The sequence below is a fragment of the Rutidosis leptorrhynchoides genome, chromosome 11 (genome assembly GCF_046630445.1).
Source record: "Rutidosis leptorrhynchoides isolate AG116_Rl617_1_P2 chromosome 11, CSIRO_AGI_Rlap_v1, whole genome shotgun sequence".
In the NCBI taxonomy this organism is placed as follows: domain Eukaryota; kingdom Viridiplantae; phylum Streptophyta; class Magnoliopsida; order Asterales; family Asteraceae; genus Rutidosis; species Rutidosis leptorrhynchoides.
In genome coordinates, this window is record NC_092343.1 from 319,057,019 (window position 1) to 319,082,951 (window position 25,933).

Genomic DNA, 25,933 nt, shown 5'->3' on the forward strand with positions numbered 1-25,933 from the left:
GATCGTAATTTGTTTGTAAAATCAGTTTGTTGATGATATTAGAGTTTCATATTTCCAAGTGGGACGTAATTATTAATAATATGACTAAAAATATATATTAAAATAGCTGTAATTTAAGACTTTCATATTTCCAACTAGTGACTTATCTATTCAATGTTCACCACACAAATTCTACACTTACGTCTTGCTCTACTCCTATCCTTTGAAATCAATCAGACCAAACAAACAATCAATCAATCTTTAATTCTCTAAATACAAATGGATGAAATGATTATTGGTGCAGTTGTGAGTGAGTTGATCAAGAATCCAATGTCAGTTGATTTGATAAAGTTGGCTCGATATGAAGGAATTGATTCTCAGCTGAACAAATGGACCGAAAATTTGACTCTGATCCAACATGTGCTTGCTGATGCATCCCAGAAACACATAACCCAAAAGGCTGTTGAATCGTGGTTATATAGCCTTCGGGAATTGGCTTACGACATAGACGATGTTTTTGATGATATGGCTACTGAAGTTATTAAGCGCAAACTGAATCAAGAACCTCATGCCACTAGTAGCACTAGTAGTAAGTTACTTAACTTTTTTCCAGCGTGTTGTACCAATTTCAATCCTCATAACATGATTTATGGACGTAACATGAGTTCTACACTTGATGAGATTACCAATAGACTAAATGATCTGGCTAAGAAGAAAAATAATTTAGGCCTGTTGGATCTGAATGTGAAAGTGGAAAATAGTTCAATGAGAAAAAGTGTACAATTCCAACAAACTTCATTAGTCGATAAGTCCACAGTTATGGGTCGGGAAGCGGATACGGAGGTATTGCTTGCGAAGTTATTGGAACCTGAAGCCGCTAATCGGAAAGTAAGTTTGATGTCCATAGTAGGTATGGGTGGGATCGGAAAAACAACCCTTGCCAAGCTTTTGTACAACGATGAAAGAGTTAACGATTATTTTGAACTCAGGGCATGGGTTTGTGTTTCTGAAGAATTTGATGTATTTAGTATTAGCAAGGCAATTTATCAGGCTGTGGCGGGGGATGACAAAGCTTTTTCTAATCTAGATCTGATTCATGTGGCTCTTAAAGAAAAGTTATCGAAAAAGAAATTCCTAGTTGTATTAGACGATGTTTGGAATGAAGACCACAATCAATGGGAACTCCTTAAAAGCCCTTTTGTTGTCGGCTCCCCCGGTAGTAAAATCATCGTCACCACTCGCAAGAACAAGGTATCTTTAGTGATGGACTCCGTTCATTCTTACAATTTGGAGGTTTTGTCTGATGAGATTGCTCTGTCGTTATTTGCATATAACGCGTTGAATGAAGAGAACTTTGACAATTACCCATCACTTAAAGTAATTGCTCATGGTATAATAAAAAAATGTCATGGTTTGCCTCTAGCTTTGGTAGCGCTTGGGAGGGTCTTGAAGATAAAAGGAACAAGTGATGATGAATGGCAGGAATTGATGAATAGCGATATATGGGATATTGAAGATGGAAGCGGCATCCTTCCAGCTTTAAAGTTGAGCTATTATGACCTCCCTCTACATTTGAAACGGTTATTTGCATATTGCTCTTTATTTCCAAAGGGCTATAAGTTCAATAAGTTTGAATTAGTCCTATTGTGGATGGCAGAAGGGTTTTTATCCCAATCAAAGGGCAACAACACAATGGAGAGTTTGGGTTGTCAATACTTTGAAGAGCTACATTCAAGGTCATTATTTCAACATAGCGAATTTTTATACACAATGCATGATTTGATGAATGACTTGGCAGTAAGTGTTGCGGGAGATTTTTTCTTTATGTTGGATGATAAGCGGGATGTGAATGGAAGGACCGAAGCTTTTGAGAAGTTCCGTCACTTTTCATTCATAGGTGAGCGACATGCAGAATACAGAAAGTTCAAGGAGTTACATAGATCTAAACGCTTGCGTACATTCTTACCGACGTCAATCACTTTATGGAAAAAATTTGATACCTTGGATAACTTTATGGTGGAATTTATTCCAAAATTACAGTTCCTAAGGGTGCTAAGCTTGACACGATCAATCACAAAGGTCCCACAGTCGGTTAGTAGTCTCAAGCATTTGCGCTACCTAAACTTTTCGGGAACAAATATTGATGTCGTACGAGGTGTATATAAAATAGTTATTAATTTTAGCAGAAAACACTATTAAATACGATACAATTTTACACAAGATATTTATTTATTTATAGAATGGATATACTTAAACCTTGCTACAACACTTATAGGCAGTGTACCTAATCGTACAGTAGTGTAGTTTTTAGTAAGTCCGGTTCGTTCCACAGGGAAATCTTTAAACAAAGCTCAACGCTATATTAGTTTACTTTTATAAAAATACAAACATATATATAAGTAATATTATTATTATAAAGGGGGGTTTTTACCGTTTAATGACCGGTTTGTCGATTTTAAGACTTTAGTCGCAGTTAAAACCTAATGTAAAATATAAAATAAATACAAGACTTAAATTAAAGCGTAAAGTAAATAACGATAATGAAATTGCGAATAATAAAAGTGCGATAAAATAAAATTGCGATAATTAAAAAGTACGATAATTAAAAGTGCGATTAAATAACAATAAATAAAAGTGCGATAATTAGAAGTGCAATTAAATATAATAAAGGAAATTAAATATGAAATAAAAGAATTATGCTTATTTAAACTTCCGTAATCATGATGTTTGACGTGTTGATTTTAGTTTTATGACCATGGGTTAATTGTCCTTTGTCCTGGATTATTTAATATGTCCGTCTGGTTTTTGTCCATAACAGTCCATCAGTCATAAATATAAAGTGCGAGTGTCCTCATCAAATTATTATTATACCCGAAGTTAAATATTCCAACTAATTGGGGATTCGAATTGTAACAAGGTTTTAATACTTTGTTTAATGAATACACCAGGTTATCGACTGCGTGTAAACCAAGGTTTTACTACTTTGTTAACAATTACACCAATTACCCTTGAATGTAATTTCACCCCTGTTTTAATTATTCTAGTGGCTATTAATCCATTCCCGTGTCCGGTTAAATGAACGATTATTCGTACATATAAATACCCCGCCCATCGTGTCCGATCGAGTGTATATGGTAATTTATAGGGACGCCCAGTTGTAAATCTTTATATTAACATTAACAAACTTTCATTTAGTTAAACAAATATAAAGCCCATTAATAGCCCATAGTCTAATTTCCACAAGTGTCGTTCTTTTGTCCAAACCCCAATTATGGTACAAAGCCCAATTACCCAATTTTAGTAATTAGCCCAACATCATGATTACTTCGTTTTAAATAAGCATAATAATAACTTAGCTACGAGACATTAATATAAAAAGGTTGAACATAACTTACAATGATTAAAAATAGCGTAGCGTTACACGGACAGAATTTCGACTTACACCCTTACAATATTCGCTAACATACCCTTATTATTAGAATTATAATTAAAATTAAAATTAAAATATAAATTATATATATATATATATCGTATGAAGGAGGAAGAAAAAGATGATGAATTTTGATCAGAATTCGGTTGGCTTTATAGCCAGAGTTGAAATTTGGGGCTCCGCGACTCGCGGCAAAATCCCCTTCAAACTCCGCGAGTCGCGGAGAATGTATTTACAGCTCACACCCTTGGAGTTTCTCTGCCGACGGTTTTTTATATATAAATATAATATATATATAATTAATATAATTAATTATATATTATATTATATTTATATACATAGTTAACTTGTAATTTTTAGTCCGTTGCGTCGAGCGTTAAGAGTTGACTCTGGTCCCGGTTCCGGATTTTCGAACGTCCTCGCGTACAATTTAATATCTTGTACTTTGCGTTTTGAATCTTGTACTTTTGTAATTTCGAGACGTTTCTTATCAATAATTGGAACCTCTTTGATTGTCTTTTGTTCTTTTGAGCTTTTTGGTCGTTTGCGTCTTCAAATCGTCGAATATGTCTTTTGTCTTCACCTTTTATTATTTAAACGAATATCACTTGTAAATAGAACAATTGCAACTAAAAGCTTGTCTTTCTTGAGGAATAATGCTATGAAATATATGTTCGTTTTTAGCATTATCAAATATTCCCACACTTGAGCGTTGCTTGTCCTCAAGCAATATTGTCTTGAAATACTAGAATCACTTCTTTATTCTTCACACTTTGTACATCAGTGATTTCTATACGGCGGTATAAACAATGGTAGTAACGATATGGTTTACAGTCCCACATGACTATAAAAATTTAGATCCATTAAGGAAATTGGATCTTTATGAAAACATTTGATCTTTTGAAAATTAAATCTAGTTTTTACCCTAGATAAGTTTTCCGGAATAACCCTTTACCGGTGTTTGCAAAATATTTTTGTGGGTTTGGTGGGTTTCAGATTTGAAAATTTTAGCTCAAACTTGCGGTTTTGTGTCACCCACTTGCTAACCTTGTATTTGGAAAGCAACACGTCCAGTTTACTTGTTCCGTATATTACCTTTCGGCAAACTACCGTCCGGTTGTAAAGGAAAGCGTTGAACAAGCAACTGTTAAGGCAATGTCCCGTGACATGCTTTTGATTATGGTCTATAACGTGTCGGACGCAATTACTATCCTTGGTAGGAGCAATAGTAAAGCTCACCCTTATAATTTTTTCGGTCTGGCACAAGGTCATGTCTTTGACCATGCTATGCAACCACCGTTCTTACGGTTGACACCCGATTTAGTTCAGGTGACCTAATGAATTCCAGGTGAATTCCTAGGATTTTACGTTCAATGGTAATGAACGCATTGAAAATAGGGTTTTCAGAAAACAAATCGGTTTGTAATTTTGATCAAAATATTTTCTCGTTTAAGCTCGAGTTTAGATATCATTGAATTCCATGAGTTTGTAATTCTCAATCTTTAAGGTCAATCTCTAGGATTGAGTAATATCAGTCTTAAAAGCTGATTTTTAATCTTTAAGGAGATTATCCTTTCTGGGGATCTGATTCATTAGTCTTATCCAGCTAATTTGCATGGTGCCCCCCCATTGTACGAGATAAATCCTTCTCATGGTTAGGATAAATCTGACCACTTGGCGACCCTGTTTAATGCTGAGGTCCGTGGATTTCCTGCTGATTTTAGAGATGACTTTTCTAGATTTTTCGTCAACCTACAGCTGGTCTGGACGACAACTTCATGACCTAAATCAAGAAGCGCGTTTCTTTTTAGGAAGACTTTACTTCCTTTTAATGATGGAATTGATTCATCGTGTAGATCCATCTCTTCTTTTCTTTCATTGGGTAAAACAGTTTAGTTTAGTTCAAAGCAAAAGTATTTTCAGTTATTTGTTACAGATATATGTGACATATGTTTAAAATAACTTGGTAAATTTTCCAACACTTGGCTTTTATTTTCCTTTTTATCGTCCTCTATTCCATTTTAAATGAATTTTAACATTTTAGTTTGTTTCTCAATTTATGTCCTTTCCGAGGTAACAATAATTTCGGTGTTAAAACCTAGTTTTATCGTTCATAAATATGTATAAACATGATTTTGAATTCATTTAATTGAAAATTTTGAAAAATTTTACTAGAATTGGGTAGTCAGTATATAAGACTAGGGCTGTTCTTTTTTATCAGAGAGCACTAGATTCTAATACAACTACTGCTTTACTAGTATTTTTAATGGTAACCAAGTGTTTAATATAAAAATTTTAAAATCCGAAAGAATTTAACCCCTTCCCACACTTAAGATCTTGCAATGCCCTCATTTGCAAGAAATCAGTAACAATTTAAATTATTGAGGGTGATTTGTGTGAAAATGATTAAATTTTTACCAAAGTTTCCAAATATATTGGCGTTTGTTTGCTGAATGATAAATGGTGCACATCATTTGTTCATTCCGTCTTGTTGTTATTTCACATATATTTTGCATCTTGTCGTCAAAATTAGTTGCTTTTGCTGAACTTAATGCCAGTCTTTGAAAATGCGTTGTTTTACCCTGTTGTGTACATAAGATAAACTGCAAACATATATACATATTTTTGAAGTTTGTTATATTACCCCACATTCAAAAATTATTAAAGTCTAAGAATAAAAGTTAGATAATTATAAAAATGATTACAATATTAACAAAAGTATTAAACATATCAATAATTACAAATTACAAAATAAAAAAAATAAGTAAACTAAGGATGATATTGGTACCAATAGGGGTTCCAGGCATAACCATAAGTGCTATAGAATGCTTCGGCAGGGTCATACGTAGGATATGGTGGCTGCATCTCTATCGACCAAGGAGGGAAGACGGGTTTCAGTGTAGGAATATAGTTTCTACCTATATGTTGGCAATGAGCTATGATCTGGTTCTGATGAACTTGCCAATCTTCAAATGCTCTCTGTCTAGCATTTTCGTATTCTTGAGAAGCTATAAACCTATGCATTTCTTGCATCTCATTCCCCCCTCCTACATTACCTTGTTGCTGGTTTCTCTCCACCTGTGGATGTCTACCATGGTATCGTACTGCGGCGTTATTTCGCCTCTTCAAAACTTTCGCACCATGGTATACATTTAAACCTATAGTGTCGCGGGGTTCTGGTTCTTCTACTAATAATCCCCCCCGACTTATATCCACACCGAGATATTCACCAATCAAAGTAATAAAAATACCACCTCCTATTATGCTATGTGGTCGCATCCCCCGAACCATAGCTGATAAATAATAACCCACACAATATGGTATACTTACAGCGCTTTGTGGGTCTCGAATACACATATGGTAAAACAAATCCTGTTCATTTACTTTTTCTTTGTTCTTACCCCTTTGTGTAATCGAATTAGCTAAAAACCTATGTATCACTCTTAATTCGGCTCTATCTATATCCAAATAAGAGTAATTTCCCCCTTTGAAACGGTGATGGCTTGTCATTTGACTCCACACACCGTGTGTATCAAAATTTTCATCTATCTTTCTACCGTTTAGTATCAATCCTCTACAATCGGCAGACGCTAACTCCTCAGGCGTATATATACGTAAAGCCTGAGCCATGTCCAGTAAAGACATGTGGCGCATCGAACCGCCTAACAAAAATCTAATAAAAGAACGATCGGTTAAACTAGCTACCCGATCATTCAACTCTATACTACATAACAATTCTTCACACCATACTTTATATACAGGTCTGCGTATGGTGAATAAACATATCCAGTCATTAAAAGAAGAATTACCATACCTCTGTACAAGTAATTCCCTAATTGGCCCGGCCAATTCTACAGCTTCTAAGGGTCCCCATTCTATGACCCTCGGTACCTCAACAACCTTGGAATGAAGAGTATGCAAACCCCGTTGATATTTTGGATAATCTATCCAAAGTCTGTCAAATCTCAGGTTCGGGTGCAACTCTTCCAAATGCATATCGGAAAAGGTCATGACTGGATGAGGTACATCCTGCTTGTAGTAGTTATCCACCTCCTGTTGTTCCAAATTCTCAGCAGGAGCATTGCGGGCTTGGGATGAAGATTCACCCCTTTCATTCTGCAAAACACATCAAACACAAATTTTGTGCATCCAAATATGCATTAGTGTCAGCAAAATCATCAATCAAAATAATTACAATGACATTATCAATTTATATCAAACTTAAGCTTATTTTCACATTTTTATCAAATCTACACTTTTTCAAATAAGCATATATGAAAATGTTCGCCAAGTTCATAAGCATTCAACTCAAATAACATGTCAAAATAATCATTACTAGCAATTAAACAAGTCTCAAATGGCATTATCTTTCAAAAATCAAGTTCATGAATTTTAGACTTGAAGTCCACTTTAATTCTCAAAATCATGTTTAGGCTCAAAGTTTGGATCATTTAACTACCTAGACATGTTACACTACTCAATTTAGCAACAATTCATGACAAAAATCGGCCATAACCTGTTTATATCAAAAAGCCCCAAATTTGCTCAAGAACACAAACCCTAGATTATTCAAAATTTGAAGTTTAAGGCTTCTAATCATGTTAAACAGCATCAATCTAGGTTATACAAGCATAATACATAAACAATTTAAGCTTAATTACACTAAAATGCATCAAAATCAAATTGGGGAAAAAATAGCTCAAGAACACCAAATTTCGAATTAAATGGTGTTTAGGTGTAGAAATTTACCGTTTTTCTTGAGTAATTCTTAGATAGCATCCTTCTCAACATGATTTTAGCAAAAGATTTGGTGATTAACGGTTAAAAATTGGGATTTTTGGGGGTGTTTTTCGGGTTCTTTTTTCGCAGTTATTTTTGAGTTGGGGGTTGGGGACTGATCTGTTCTGCAGTTATATTTTTTTTCCGGTTTTTAGTCTATCCGCGAGTCGCGGCAAAATACCCTCCAAACTCCGCGACTCCCGGAGTTTGGTATATTTTTTTTTTTTTTTTTTTTTTTTTATAATCATTAACTTTTGAAAACAATTAAGAAATTAATTTTAAAATTTTGTTTCCCTTATTATTTAGGACGAGGTCGTTTCGGATCGATGTCCTAGTCCGTCTCTCGACAAAATTTTAAAATTTGTCTTTTTGTAGCGATTGTTTTAAAAGCTAAGATTTTTGGGTTTTTTCAATGTTTTTGGCATACTCTAATTCAATAAGATTAAAAATAATGATAATAAAAGTTCTCGTCCCTCCCTCGGGTAAAGCAATTTCGGTTCAAAGACCTAGTCTTCAACTTACGACGAATTTTAAAAATCATATTTTTAACTTAATGAGATAAAGTAAATTTTTGTTTTTAAATTCACACAACTTAAATATAAAATTCAAAATTAATATTAAAAATTCACACCAAACTTAAAATTTGAAATGCATAAAATTAAAAATTCATATTTTAAAAATTAAAAATTCACACCAAACTTAATTTTTTTAAAAATTCATATTATAAATTCATACCAAACTTATATTAATTTTTCAAATATTTACAATTTTAAATATATTGTTTTTACAAAGTTTACAATATTAATTTAAGATTTAAATATTAATTTTAAAAACATGGTAAAAATAAAATTAAAAATCTTTTTGTGTTTTTATCCCACTTTAATCAATCAAATATTATCAAAAATATGCGCCCCTCTTTTCGGTAAAGTAATTTCGGTTCCAAGACCTAATTTAACTCATGACGAATTTTTGAAATATTTTGGGTTGATTGATTAAAGATATTTATACCTTAAGAATAAACGTTAAATTTCGCAGTGATGTAATAAATTTTTGAATGATATCAATAATTTCGGTCGCCAAACCTAATTTTATTTAATACCAATTTAATACTTTTTAGCGAACAAATTAGCGTTTATTATCAAAAGGTTAAAAATAAAAATAAAAATAAAAACTGTACAGACATACCTGTGAAATAGATTTCTTAGTTATATGATCTATTCCATTCATAAGATAGTCAGTTTAATTGGTTTTCCATGGCTGCATAGGCGTAACCTCGAGCATTCAGTGTCTTTTCTTCTAAACATATGAACGGTCCGTCTCTGCATAAAGTAACAAATTCGGTATTTGAATAGGTTTGATTATTTGAACATTTACCTCCATGTGACCATTTTCCGCATTTGTGACATCGTTCTAGGTGTCGTGCTCTTCTTTTCGCTGCGGATTTTGATTTTCCTTTACCAAATTGTAACTTATTATCTTCGCATCTGGATTCTTTTCTAACTCCGTCCATTCTTTCTCTGATTACTGATACTAATTCACTCGGTAGTATGTCATTATTACGTTTAGTGATCAAAGCGTGTAGCATTAGACCATGGTTTAGTTCACAGGCAGTCTTCATTTCGTAAAAACCTAAAAAAAATAAAAATTCAGAATGGGGGGAGAAGACCAGTTCTTTAGGGTCTGCTAGGGAAAGACCATTCGGGTTCCATTTTCGAGAACTACACGAAAACAGACAATCTAACTCTAACAGAAATACATATTATCCTTTAAAGACTTGATTCTCCCCACACTTAGTTAGCTGTGGTGTCGAAATTGTGATTAACTTCGTTGTCGACTTCCATCGGACCATGTATGTAATGTTTAACTCTGTGACCATTAACTTTAAATTCCATCCCATTTGAATTTATCAATTCTATCGTTCCGTATGGGAAAACTCTTTTGACTATGAATGGTCCAGACCATCTTGATTTCAATTTTCCAGGAAATAGTTTGAATCGTGAATTGAAAAGAAGAACTCTGTCTCCTTCTTTAAATTCTTTTGAACTTCTGATTCTTTTATCATGCCATTTCTTCGTTCTTTCTTTATAGATTAACGAATTTTCGTATGCTTCATGTCTTAATTCTTCTAATTCATTTAGTTGACTTAATCGTAGACGTCCGGCTTCATGTAAATCAAAATTACATGTCTTCAAAGCCCAAAATGCTTTGTGTTCAATTTCTACTGGAAGATGACATGCTTTTCCATAAACAAGTCTAAAAGGTGTGGTTCCAATTGGAGTTTTGTAGGCTGTTCTAAAAGCCCAGAGTGCATCCTCCAATTTAATGGACCATTCCTTCGGATTTGATCCTACGGTTTTCTCTAGAATACGTTTTAAAGCTCGGTTGGTATTTTCAACTTGTCCACTTGTTTGTGGATGATATGCGGTGGAGATTTTATGGGTTACTCCATATCTTTTAAGAACTTTCTCAAGTTGATTATTACAAAAATGAGTTCCCCGATCACTTATTAAAGCTTTCGATGTTCCAAACCTTGCAAAAAGACGTTTTAAAAAGTTGACTACAACTCGTGCATCGTTAGTTGGGAGAGCTTGTGCTTCCGCCCATTTAGATACATAATCAATGGCTACGAGTATATATAGATTATTATGAGATTTTGGAAATGGACCCATAAAGTCAATACCCCAAATGTCAAATACTTCACATACTTGGATGACATTTTGTGGCATTTCATCACGTTGACTTATTTTTCCGGCCCTTTGACATGCATCACAGGATTTGCACAGAAGGTGTGCGTCTTTGTAAATTGTAGGCCAATAGAATCCAGCTTCATAAACTTTTCTTGCTGTTAGTTGAGGCCCATAATGCCCTCCTGTTGGTCCTGTGTGACAATGGTTTAAAATTTTACTAGCTTCATCTCCAAATACACATCGGCGTATTATTCCATCGGGACAACTTTTAAACAGGTGTGGATCTTCCCAGAAATAGTGTTTTATATCACTGAAGAATTTCTTTCGTCTTTGGTACGATAATCCTTTTTTAAGGAATCCACAAACTAAGTAGTTTGTGTAATGACCCGCACTTTTTCGATCATTCTATATTTATAAGATTAATATTTACATAAATTAAACCTTACCAACATGACAAGCAATCCAAATTGTTGAGACTTATGTCTTCGAAAAGAGTTTTACACAACGTTTGACCGTTCAATTTGACCGATGATATCACGAACTATATAACATACGATAATTATACGTTTATGTATATATATGTATTTATATATATTTAACATGATCTAAGGATGTTTAACATCTCCTTGGGTACTAATAACAATGAGTTATAAGTATATTTTGAAACTACTAACTTAAGTTTTCAAAACGATAACTATACGTAACGTTCTTCGACATAAATACTTATAACCTATAATACTTATACATGCATCGTATAGATATGTATTTTATCACTTTTAAAGGGCTTACATACATAAAACAATATAAGTATATTTACAAAAGATAGCTATATTTGAATCCTCGTTCCGTTTTCTCAAAGATTTCTACGCGTATATCTAGGGTATATGTACCCGTATCATACGCAGCTTCTAGATGTATTTACTATTGGTATATACCAATAAAAATCTGCTCCTTAGCAGCCTTAAATGATTAAGAAACATGTGGAACCAACCATTTGTCAAGTAGCATGAATTATTTAGCAAGAAAACAAAGTTAGGTATCTTTTTTTTCCTTTATAACCTAAAAACGTTTTTATGCATGCACACCATTTCTTCACCCCATTTTCTCATACTTACACTCCCATTTCTCTCTCAAAATACTCTTAACTTCATACTTGATCATCTCCAAGCATTTTCCCAATCATTTAGCTTCAAAAACAACACTTAAACCTCATAAGAAAACCTTACAAAAATACTTCAAGAAATCCTTCCAAGAACACCAACTTACTTCCAATCTTTCATCCACTTCCATCACCCTTTTGGTTCTAGGTTCTTACTCCTCTTTTACAACAACCTTGTCCAAGGAACTTGAGGTAGAATCTATGTTCATAACCTTATTCGATTCATATATATATAGCTATCTTATTTTGTGGTATAAAATTTTAACAACAAGAACATAGTTTGAATGTTTTCAAACTTGTTTGCAAACTAAATAGATCCTTCTAACTTAACTTTTAAAATACTCCAAGACCTGTAATATAACTTAAATATATGCTAATTTAACAAGGTATAACTTGGTTTTTCAAAGATTATCTTAAAAACTGTTTTTACGACGTCGGAGTGCCACCGGGGGCTGTTTTGGGTTGGATAATTAAAAACCATCTTAAACTTTGAATTGGAGGTTTATTTTCTGGAAAAATGATTTTTACTATGAATATGATAACACATAAAAATTTCATGATTTAACTCAAAGTATAAGTATTTTTAGAAAAATAATCATTTAAGGTTGTTTACATGATGGAAAATGATCAACTCCATAAGTTTCACTAAAGTTTGACCTATGACCTGTGATTTCGAATACAAACTAAGGTATTTACAGATCATAGTCTTAAAGAGGGACTCGATCCAAGGAAGTGACAAGTTGAATCAACAAAAACGGAGTTGTAACGAAGAAACTATGACCAAAACGAGATCGGATATCTAAGACTAGTTTAGCCACTAAAATAATTGGGAAACATTAAATAAATCACATCTTTTTAAGTTAACATGATATTTTATATATATGTACTTATAATTCAATTTTATATGGTTCAGGATCACCCGTAAACAACACGAGAAGATTAATCATAAGATCCCATGATTGTACGCAACACGTCATTTGACAACACCGGTACTTTATGTACGCAACACGTCATTTGACAACACCGGTACCGTGGGTCAAGATTAATCTCGACCAATACATATACGATGGGGTTTTATTTATTTCGTTGGGGGTTTTATTTATTTCATTGCGGGTATATTAAACATCTAAAAATGAACCATTAAAATTGAATTACTAACAACGAACTGCTAACTACGGACTAAGGAATTATTCAAAGTATTAAAAGTATAACAAGTATATATATGTGACGTTTGTTTAAAAAGAAAAGGTATTGATATATTATATATGGATAGGTTCGTGATATCAACCGGAGACCAAGTCAAACTATATATATATCTTCAAGACGAAAGTGAGTATATAGTCCCACTTTTAAACTCTAAATATTTCGGGATGAGAATACATGTATTTTATGTTTTACGTTATGGACACAAGTAACTGAAAAATATATTCTACGTTGAGTTGTACCACTGGCATACTTCCTTGTAGCTTGGTAACTGTTATTTACAGCGGTATTGTAAACGTGAATCCTGTTGATAGATCTATCGGGCCTGACAACCCCAACCGGACTGGACGACCAGTATTCAACGGTTGCACAGTACTTCGTTTTGTGACTACACTTGGTACGGTGTAGTAAGATTTCATATTAAAGGGAATATGCGACGTGATTAAATGTTAAGTATGGTTACCAAGTGCTCAACCACTTAGAATATTTTTATTAAACTGTTTATATACGAAATCTTGTGGTCTATATATATATATATATTGCTGCCGGCATTAAACCTATATCTCACCAACTTTATGTTGACCTTTTAAAACATGTCTATTCTCAGGAGATTACTAAAGCTTCCGCTGCATTATGTTGAATTTGAGCAGGATCTTGCGTACGCATATTTGTGTCAAAAATAAAACTGCATACCCAAGGATTTGTGTTGTAAAATATGCTCGAAATCGTGTTGTTATCATTATATGTAAAGTTTGTAAGTCGAAGATTATCGCTAAACGATAATCATCTTTTTATTGTCTAAAGCTTGTAACAAAAATAATGGTTATGGTTTGTAATGTATAATATATGCAGTTTCTCTTTTAAAAATGTCGCATATAGAGGTCAATACCTCGCAATGAAATCATACGTTATCTAACACGTTCTTATGGTTAAGGACGGGTTATGACAGTTTGCATAGTCTGCAAACCATGGGATTTCTTTATAATCTATCTTCAATAGATATTCATCAGGAAAGTTGTCTTGTATGGCTGATTCATTTAGAACTTCTAATTCGGGATTTTCAAGACGAGAAAGATGATCAGCGGCGAGATTTTCTGCTCCTCTTTTATCTCGGATTTCAATATCAAACTCTTGTAAGAGTAAGATCCAACGGATTAATCTTGGTTTAGCATCTTGTTTTGAAAATAGGTATCTAAGAGCAGAATGGTCGGTATAGACCACCGTTTTTGCTAGAACGAGATATGATCGAAATTTGTCAAAAGCAAAGACAATAGCAAGGAGTTCTTTTTCAGTAGTTGTATAGTTCGTTTGTGCTCCTTGTAACGTCTTACTAGCATAATATATAGGTTGAAATCGTTTTTCAATCCTTTGTCCTAAAACGGCTCCCATTGCAAAATCACTTGCATCGCACATTAGTTCAAATGGTAGATTCCAATTTGGTGTTATCATGATCGGCGCATTAGTGAGTTTTTCTTTAAGAATATTAAAAGATTTGATACATTCATCTGAAAAGATGAATGGCGCATCCTTTTCTAGGAGTTTATTCATAGGAGTGGCAATTTTAGAAAAATCTTTTATGAAACGTCGGTAAAAACCGGCATGCCCTAGAAAACTCCTAACTCCTCTAACATTGGTGGGATGTGGAAGTTTAGCAATTACATCTACTTTAGCTCTATCCACTTCAATTCCTTCTTTTGAAATTTTATGTCCAAGAACGATGCCTTCTTTAACCATGAAATGACATTTCTCCCAATTAAGTACTAGATTTGATTTTTCGCATCTAATTAGCATTCGTTCCAGATTAACTAGACATGATTTAAATGTATCACCGAAGACTGAAAAGTCATCCATGAATACTTCCATGCATTCTTCTATCATGTCGTGAAAAATCGCCATCATACACCTTTGAAAGGTTGCAGGGGCGTTGCAAAGTCCAAATGGCATGCGTTTGTAAGCAAAAGTACCATAAGGGCACGTGAATGTGGTTTTCTCTTGATCTTCGGGTGCTATTGGAATTTGAAAATATCCGGAAAATCCATCTAGAAAACAATAGTAACTATTTCCGGCTAATCTTTCCAACATTTGATCTATGAAAGGTAAGGGAAAGTGATCTTTTCTGGTGGCGTCATTTAATTTTCTATAATCAATACATACACGCCATCCTGTTACAGTCCTAGTAGGAATAAGCTCATTTTTCTCATTTGTAATGACAGTCATGCCACCCTTCTTAGGCACACATTGAACTGGGCTTACCCATGGACTATCAGAAATTGGATATATCAAACCTGCATCTAGCAGTTTAATAATCTCTTTCTTAACTACATCTTGCATATTCGGATTTAGTCTTCGTTGGCGTTGCACATACGTTTTATGACCTTCTTCCATAAGGATTTTATGTGTGCAATACGAAGGACTTATTCCTTTAATATCATGAATCTTCCATGCAATGGCTGGTTTATGAGCTTTCAACACAGAAATGAGCTGTGATTTCTCATTTTCAGTAAGAGAAGACGATATTATTACAGGTAATTCAGATTCACCATGTAAATAAGCGTATTCCAAATGGTTTGGAAGTGGCTTTAACTCTAATTTCGGAGGTTCTTCTATCGATGATTTATATCGATATCTGTCTTCTTCTTTTAGCATTTGAATTTCTTCTGTTGTTGGTTCATATCCATTAGCTATAAGTGTAGCTAACATTTCAGCTTCATCAATTGGTTCATTACCTTCTCCTAAAGAACATTCTCCTGTTCCTTGTAATTCTGGAAATTCTTCTAATAATTCTGCATGTGCATCTATAGTTTGAATATAATAACATGTATCATCTACAGATTGTGGTTGTTGCATTGCTCTATCAACTGAAAAGGTAACACTCTCATCCTCTATACTTAGGGTCAGTTTCTTACCGAACACGTCTATCATTGCTTTAGCCGTGTTTAAGAATGGTCTTCCTAATATGAGAGGAACTTGAGAATCTTCTTCCATGTCCAAAACAACAAAATCTACTGGAAATACTAAAGTACCAACTTTAACTAGCATGTTCTCCATTATCCCTCTAGGATATTTTATTGATCTATCGGCTAGTTGTATGCTTATTCTGGTTGGTTTCAATTCTCCAAGGTCTAGTTTAGCGTATAGTGAATACGGCATTAGATTTATACTAGCGCCTAAGTCTGCCAATGCTTCTATTGAACTAAGACTACCCAGAAAACATGGAATTGTGAAACTTCCTGGATCAGATAGTTTTTCTGGTATCTTATTCAACAGCACTGCTGAACAATTAGCATTCATAGTAACAGCCGAGAGTTCTTCCATTTTCTTTCTATTTGAGATTAGATCTTTCAAGAATTTAGCATATCTTGGCATTCCTGAAATCACATCAATGAAAGGAAGATTTACATTTATCTGTTTAAACATATCCAAAAATTTGGATTGCTCGGCTTCAAGTTTTTCTTTCTTCATTTTACTCGGGTAAGGAAGTGGTGGTTGGTATAGTTTAACATAAGGTTTATCCTTAACTGTGTTATCTTCATTATCCTTTTCAACTACCGGTTCTTTTTCCTTATCTTGATCAGGTTGTGGTTCTTGTGGAGTAGGAATAGTTTCATCAGAAGTTACAGGTATTTCAGGTGGTTTAAGTGTTGTACCACTTCTTGTGGTAATAGCTTTAGCTGTTTCATTCCGGGGGTTAGCGTTTGTATCACTAGGTAGACTTCCCGGTTTTCTTTCACCTATTAACCTTGCTAGGTTACTTACTTCTTGTTCCAGATTTTGAATAGAAGCTTGTTGATTTCTAAATGCTTGAGCATTTTGTTCATTTGTTTGTTTTTGAGATGTGAAAAACTGCGTTTGAGTTTCAACTAGCTTCGTCATCATATCTTCTAAATTCGGCTTTTTATCATCGGTTTGTTGTGGTGGTTTGTTTTGAAAATTAGGTCTTTGCTGATTGTAAGTATTATTGGATACTTGTTGATTGCTAGGACCTTGTTGGTTGTTGTATGGAATATTTCGGTTATAATTCTAGTTTTGATTGTAAATCGGTCTTGGCGGTTGATAATTATTCTGATAATTATTTCCAGGCCTTTGGTTTATGTATGAAATATTCTCTCTTTGTTCCATTGTTAATTCAATACTGAGACAATCTTTTGTCAAATGTGGTCCTCCACACTGCTCACAACTAATTCGTATTGAGTGAATATCCTTAGTCATCTTTTCCATTCGTCTCTCCACAGCATCTATCTTTGCGGAAATGGAATCTAAGTCATGGCTAGAATCGGCTCTAGCTGCTTTAGATGATCTAATGATATCTTTTTCTTGGTGCCACTCATGTGAGTGGGAAGCAGTATTATCAATAATTTTGTAAGCATCAGTTTCGGTTTTCTTCATAATAGAACCACCAGCTGCTATATCTATATCTTTCCTTGTAGTGATGTCGCATCCTTGGTAGAATATTTGTACTATTTGACAGGTGTCTAAACCATGTTGCGGACATCCTCTTAACAACTTTCCATATCTTGTCCACGCCTCATATAGAGTTTCATTTGGTTTCTGTGTGAACGTAACAATTTCTGCTTGAAGTCTTACGGCTTTAGATGCAGGAAAGAATTGTTTAAGAAATTTGTCAATTAAAACGTCCCATGTATCGATCGCCCCTTCAGGTAACGATTCCAACCAATCTTTGGCTTCTCCCTTTAAAGTCCAGGGAAATAACATGAGATATATCTGTTCATCCTCCACTTCTCGGATTTTAAATAGTGTGCAGATCCTATTAAAGGTACGTAGATGTTCATTTGAATCTTCCTTCGGCGCACCACTAAATTGGCATTGATTAGTCACCATGTGTAGAATTTGTCCTTTGATTTCATAATCTGGCGCATTAATGTCTGGATGAGTAATTGCGTAACCTTGGCCAGTGCGTTTAGCTCTCATTCGGTCTTCCATACTTAAAGGTTCCAGATTCTCCATAATTGAATTTGTTGAATCGGTATCACTAGATGATTCTGATTTAATAGTTCGTTCCTCAACAATCTCTGTTTGAATGATTGGTGGCTCCGGAGGAAAGTTTAATGGTTCAGGATCTACGAACCGTTCCTGAATATTTTCCGGATTCTCAATTGTGAGGTTGGGTTCAAAAAATGGATTATCGGAAATTTGAACTGAAGTACTTGGTCGACTGGATGACGATTCTAAAGAAAAATCAACGGCGGTTATATTTGCTAAATGTCTTGATCTAGTTACAGGTGGTGAACGTACAAAAGGTGATGAACGTCTTGCTCGGTGCATTCACTGAATATCCTATTAGTTTTAAAAATGAAAGAAAAATTATAATAAGTTATCCAATCAATAGACTTTTCTGATTTTGCCCACGTTTCGAATAGCCAAAAGATGCAGCAGAGGGGCAGGATTCGTTTGGTCTCAATATAATTGAGGACTGTTTGGCTCCAATAACCCGGTCCACGTACAAATCCAACTATTACTACGAACCAGAAAATTTTGATGTCTATCAATTTAACCACTTAAAATAAATTTTCGTAATTTTAAGAAATTTAGATAAGAAGTAGAATAAAAATCTATGTCCTAAAACTAGAATAGCGAGAAATAGGAAAGAAAAAGAGTTCGTCGAAAAAGGTCGAAAAAGAAAAATGGTTGAAAAAAATAAAAGGTGACGGAAAAATAAAAGAAACTTATAAAAACTTAAAAATACTTGACTAACCTAACCTTATTACTACAACTAACTTAAAATTATAATCGCAAATTGAAATTACTAATTGGAATGATAATTGATACATAGTAAAAGGTGTCTAAAAATATTAAAGCTTACAGAAAAAACTAAATCCCAAATGGAAATAACTTAAAAAGAAACTAAAACTTAAAAAGGCGTCGCAAAATTCTAAAGCACCTAAATCTTAGTCTAAAGAAAAAGCACTTAAGGAATTCTACGGCAAAGCCTAAAAATCTAGGAGTAAAAATAACTATAGCAAAAACTAAGTTTAAAATTAAATATGAGCGAAAAATACAAATATTACGCTACAACGATTAAAAAGGTACAAAATATAAAAATATACAAAAAGTTGTAAAAAGTACAATTTTTTATAAAAATATTATTTTTATATTATTTATTTTATTAAACTATTAATTTTACAATTTTAATAAAACTAATTAAACAAAATACATAAATTAAATAAAAAGTAAAAATAAAACTAAAACTAATAATAATAATAATAATTAGGTTTTAATAATAATTAATTAATAATAACCCGTAATTAATGCTCGATTAGGGCTTCCTGTCGCCTGTCAGATACCCTCCGCGAGTAGCGGTAATTAATGAAGAAAACCCCGCGAGTCGCGGGGTTCAGAAATTCAGTTGACAGCTTATAATTTCAACGCGTTTTTCTTTATTTATTTTTTTATTATTTTCTGTTTTCTGTTTTTAAATAAAAGATTTTAAAATAAAACTTATATTTTTATAAACTAAAATAAAAATAAAGAAACTTATAAAACTTAAATATTTAACAAAATCTTAAAAATACATATATTTTTGTTTTTCTTTTTATATTTTTGAATAATTAAAACGTATTTTTACAAAAACGACTTTTAATAAAAGTAAACTAAAAATCTTTTTTTTTTTTTTTTTTTATATATTAGCGTTGCGCTTCCGGCTTTTAAGATAATCCCCGGCAGCGGCGCCAAAAATACTTGATGTCGTACGAGGTGTATATAAAATAGTTATTAATTTTAGCAGAAAACACTATTAAATACGATACAATTTTACACAAGATATTTATTTATTTATAGAATGGATATACTTAAATCTTGCTACAACACTTATAGACAGTGTACCTAATCGTACAGTAGTGTAGTTTTTAGTAAGTCCGGTTCGTTCCACAGGGAAATCTTTAAACAAAGCTCAACGCTATATTAGTTTACTTTTATAAAAATACAAACATATATATAAGTAATATTATTATTATAAAGGGGGGTTTTTACCGTTTAATGACCGGTTTGTCGATTTTAAGACTTTAGTCGCAGTTAAAACCTAATGTAAAATATAAAATAAATACAAGACTTAAATTAAAGCGTAAAGTAAATAACGATAATGAAATTGCGAATAATAAAAGTGCGATAAAATAAAATTGCGATAATTAAAAAGTACGATAATTAAAAGTGCGATTAAATAACAATAAATAAAAGTGCGATAATTAGAAGTGCAATTAAATATAATAAAGGAAATTAAATATGAAATAAAAGAATTATGCTTATTTAAACTTCCGTAATCATGATGTTTGACGTGTTGATTTTAGTTTTATGACCATGGGTTAATTGTCCTTTGTCCTGGATTATTTAATATGTCCGTCTGGTTTTTGTCCATAACAGTCCATCAGTCATAAATATAAAGTGCGAGTGTCCTCATCAAATTATTATTATACCCGAAGTTAAATATTCCAACTAATTGGGGATTCGAATTGTAACAAGGTTTTAATACTTTGTTTAATGAATACACCAGGTTATCGACTGCGTGTAAACCAAGGTTTTACTACTTTGTTAACAATTACACCAATTACCCTTGAATGTAATTTCACCCCTGTTTTAATTATTCTAGTGGCTATTAATCCATTCCCGTGTCCGGTTAAATGAACGATTATTCGTACATATAAATACCCCGCCCATCGTGTCCGATCGAGTGTATATGGTAATTTATAGGGACGCCCAATTGTAAATCTTTATATTAACATTAACAAACTTTTATTTAGTTAAACAAATATAAAGCCCATTAATAGCCCATAGTCTAATTTCCACAAGTGTCGTTCTTTTGTCCAAACCCCAATTATGGTACAAAGCCCAATTACCCAATTTTAGTAATTAGCCCAACATCATGATTACTTCGTTTTAAATAAGCATAATAATAACTTAGCTACGAGACATTAATATAAAAAGGTTGAACATAACTTACAATGATTAAAAATAGCGTAGCGTTACACGGACAGAATTTCGACTTACACCCTTACAATATTCGCTAACATACCCTTATTATTAGAATTCTAATTAAAATTAAAATTAAAATATAAATTATATATATATATATATATATATATATATATATATATATATATATATCGTATGAAGGAGGAAGAAAAAGATGATGAATTTTGATCAGAATTCGGTTGGCTTTATAGCCAGAGTTGAAATTTGGGGCTCCGCGACTCGCGGCAAAATCCCCTTCAAACTCCGCGAGTCGCGGAGAATGTATTTACAGCTCACACCCTTGGAGTTTCTCTGCCGACGGTTTTTTATATATAAATATAATATATATATAATTAATATAATTAATTATATATTATATTATATTTATATACATAGTTAACTTGTAATTTTTAGTCCGTTGCGTCGAGCGTTAAGAGTTGACTCTGGTCCCGGTTCCGGATTTTCGAACGTCCTCGCGTACAATTTAATATCTTGTACTTTGCGTTTTGAATCTTGTACTTTTGTAATTTCGAGACGTTTCTTATCAATAATTGGAACCTCTTTGATTGTCTTTTGTTCTTTTGAGCTTTTTGGTCGTTTGCGTCTTCAAATCGTCGAATCTGTCTTTTGTCTTCACCTTTTATTATTTAAACGAATATCACTTGTAAATAGAACAATTGCAACTAAAAGCTTGTCTTTCTTGAGGAATAATGCTATGAAATATATGTTCGTTTTTAGCATTATCAAATATCAAAAAAGTACCAGAGGAGGTTAGTGAGCTTTATAATCTCCAAAGCTTTTTGGTTCATGACTGTAAGATGTTATATAGGTTGCCGGTCAGTTTTTCTAAGCTAATAAATCTACGGCATCTTGACATGAGTGAGACTCCGTCATTGAACAAGATGCCCTTAGGGATTGGTGGGTTATCGAGTCTACAAACTTTGTCAAAGTTTATTGTCGACGGAGCTAATGGTTTGAAGGTATCCGACCTTAAAGGCTTATTGAATCTTCAAGGTGCACTTTCTATTGAAGGATTAGAAAATGTGACAGATCCACAACAAGCGAATGATGCCAACTTACAAGAAAAGAAGGGTCTTATTAGATTAGATATGAAATGGAGTGATGTATTTAATAATTCTGAGAAGTCGATGATAGAATATGAAGTAATTCATAGACTAAATCCTCACACGAATCTGGAAATACTAAGAATTTTCCGCTACGGGGGAACAAAATTCCCTAGTTGGGTAGGAGACCCCTCATTTGATAAGTTAGTGGAGCTTACAATAGAAGGGTGCAGAAATTGTACACACTTTCTTAATATTTCATTTCCATCATTAGAAAAATTAAACATTTTTGAGATGGAAGGCTTGGAGAAATGGTCTTGTAATGGTGACAATGGGAAACCTACCGGATCATTTCCCAATCTTCGTGAAATTTGTATAGTAAGTTGTCCAAAACTGGTTGAGGTGTCGATTGGATTAATGCCGTCACTTGAGGTATTGTTTATAAGTTGTTGTGGTGAAGAAGTCTTAAGAGCCGTAGTTGTTGCATCTTCAACAATTCGTAGATTGGAAATGTTTGAAATAAAAAATCTTACAAAACTTGATGGGGAATTTTTAGAACATCTTGGGGTAGTTGAGCATCTAAAGATTGAAGCTTGTGAAGAATTAAGATACCTTTGGGATTCAGAATCGGAGGCAAGCAGGTTTCTTGTGAAGTTACAAACGTTGGATGTAATTAAATGTAAAAATTTGGTATCAATCGGAGAGAAAGAGGTTGATGTTGGAAGTAGCAACATCGAATTTGTCATTAGAGATGTGAAACTTTGGATTTGTGATTCATTGGAGAGTTACAATTGCCCCAATAGTGTTGAGAATTTGAAGATCTTACAGTGCTCTTCAATGAATTCATTGACCTTGTCGACAACGTTGCATGAGCTCCCATCTTCTATCAAGTTTCTTGAAATAAGTGATTGCATGAATTTAAAGTCATTTCCTCATGAGCATTTGCAAAGTCTCGAGTCTTTGGAAGAGGTGGAGATATATAATTGTCCAACCATGGATGTTCGATGTGGGTTGTGGCCTCCTAGTTTAAGGGTGTTAATAATAGGAAGGTTAACGACATTGTCAGAGTGGGGGCCGCAAAATTACCCGACCTCACTTGTTGAGCTTGACTTAGATGGTTCTGATTCAGGAGTGACTTCATTTGTAGTGGAAGGAAATGAGATGAATGTTGAATCGACATCTTTTTTTCTTCCACCATCTCTAACTTATCTATGTATATCTTCCTTTGATGATGTGGAATTGATTTCAGAGGTGGTCTCACACCTCACTCACCTTCAGGAACTTGAAATTTATTATTGCCCGAATATTAAAGATGTGCCATGTTCAACTTCATCTTTGACAGTAACAGTCAATGGCAGTAAAAGGTATGTCATATATATCTCTTATTACAATAAATAGTGTGCCTATATTAGTTTTTATTACTAAAATACTACGGAGTATTTGTTTATGCTTGTTAGTCTTCATTGTCAATAACTCAAAAACATTCCATCTTCACTGAACTTTTCATTCATGGCCTCCAGCGCTTGATGAAAGTCCTCAAACATATGCATTTTTATAATAATTTTTTGGAAATTGCTGGTTATCATTGAATTCAGGGAAATTATCAACATAATTTAGTGCTTATTTGTTTTCTTACTCTAGATTTATTCTCGTGCGGCAAAATATTGATATAATGTTACACAAACTGTCATTGACTTATTTGAACTAGTGGAATAATAATAATAATTCTTATTCTTATAATATGTGTCCACTTCCACAGGTGACTCATATTTTGAACGAGTGCAATAGTGAAAATTAAGAGCTTTAAGTAAAGGTATGTTTGCAAATACCATCATCTAGCTAACTATCATTGACTTATTTGAACTGCAAATATCGTCGTGAATTGGATTCCTCCTAACGTGTGTGGGTGGCATATAATTGCAAAGGTGGTTAAGTCTCCTCTAGGTGATGCCGATATCGTCGTTCGAAAAAAAAAAAAAAAACAGGATAAATATAAAAGAGACTAATATAATGTTTAATAAATCAAGAACACTCAACTTAGTTTGGCTTTATTATATGACTAATAAGTATTTGTCTTTAGCTTGCAACTCAGTTGTGATTAAAATTGTAATTCTCATGATTAATAATATTTTTTCGTGATTAATAATATTCCTTGCTAAAAAAAAAAATTGTAATTCTCATGTTAGAAATAATTCGTGTTTTGTTGCACAACAGATGTAAATTGGCTCAATCGCTCCTGCCAAAAGAGAAGACTCCGGAGCCATGTTTAAGATGTGATTCGATTTCTTAACTGTGTGATTGTTTGAGGAGTTTCTTTGTTATATAATGACATAAAACATGATTGACATGGTTTAGATGTTGGTGAAACAAAAGAAATTTTATAGCAATTTTTTGTTTGTTGCTTTTCTAGTTACCATAAAGAATCTTGTTTGTGCCTCAAAACTCCCACTTTCCCTTCACGTGGAAATTAAAAAATTAGCATATGCTTTCCAGCAAATTTCATGCTAATCATTTAAAGATCCAAATACAATGAAAAAATAAAATAAATAGATTTTCAAAATACATTTAAATTTATTTGTAACTAAAGCAAATAATCTTATTTTTATTTGTGTTTGAATTGAACATTTAATTGGTTAGCATAAACTTAAAAAAAAAATGGTATTTAAAGATCAAAACTAATGTGTGCGAGGTGTACTAGAAAATAATATTATTTTTACAACGAAATACTATTAAATACGATACAATTTTACACAAGATATTTATTTATTTATAGAATTGATATATCTAAACCTTGCTACAACACTTATAGGCAGTGTACATAATCGTACAGTAGTGTAGTTTTTAGTAAGTCCGGTTCGTTCCACAGGGATCTTTTAAACAAGCTTAACGCTATATTAGTTTTAACTTATAATTATAAAAATACAAAAATATATATAAGTAGTATTATTATTATAAAAGGGGGTTTTTACCGTTTAATGACCGGTTTGTCGATTTTAAAACTTTAGTCGCAGTTAAAACCTAATGTAAAATATTAAAAATAAATACAACTTAATTTAAAACGCAAAGTAAATAACGATAATGAAATTGCGATAAATAAAAGTGCGAGAAAATAAAATTGCGATAATTAAAAAGTACGATAATTAAAAGTGCAATTAAATACAATGACAATAAATAAAAGTGCGTTAATTAAAAGTGCAATTAAATATGAAATAAAGGAATTATGCTTATTTAAACTTCCATAATCATGATGTTTGACGTGTTGTTTTTAGTTTATTCCCATGGGTTAATTGTTCTTTGTCCTGGATTATTCAATATGTCCATACGGATTTGTCCATAATAGTCCATCAGTCATAAATATAAAGTGCGAAAGTCTTCGTCAAATTATTCTTATTCCCGAAGTCAAATATTCCAACTAATTGGGGATTCGAATTGTAACAAGGTCTTAATACTTTGTTTAATGAATACACCAGGTTATCGACTGCGTGTAAACCAAGGTTTTACTACTTTGTTAACAATTACACCAATTACCCTTGAATGTAATCCACCCCTGTTTCAACAAGACTATTAACTATTAATCCAGTTCCGTGTCCGGTAAAATGAACAATTATTGGTATTTATAGATATCCCGCCCACCGTACCCAGTCAAGCGTATGTGGTTATATATAAATAC

General features: G+C 33.0%; 1 protein-coding gene across 1 annotated transcript; it reads left to right on the forward strand.

Annotated features, from left to right (window-relative positions):
* The first annotated feature begins 169 nt into the window (after positions 1–169).
* On the forward strand, positions 170–24,653 carry LOC139875682 (putative disease resistance RPP13-like protein 1). The gene is made up of 4 exons (XM_071862995.1): positions 170–2,134; positions 21,938–23,627; positions 24,023–24,076; positions 24,478–24,653. The coding sequence occupies exons 1-3, from the start codon at positions 259–261 to the stop codon at positions 24,024–24,026; spliced, it is 3,570 nt and encodes a 1,189-aa protein (XP_071719096.1). The 5' UTR covers positions 170–258; the 3' UTR covers positions 24,027–24,076; positions 24,478–24,653.
* The last annotated feature ends 1,280 nt before the right edge of the window (positions 24,654–25,933 follow it).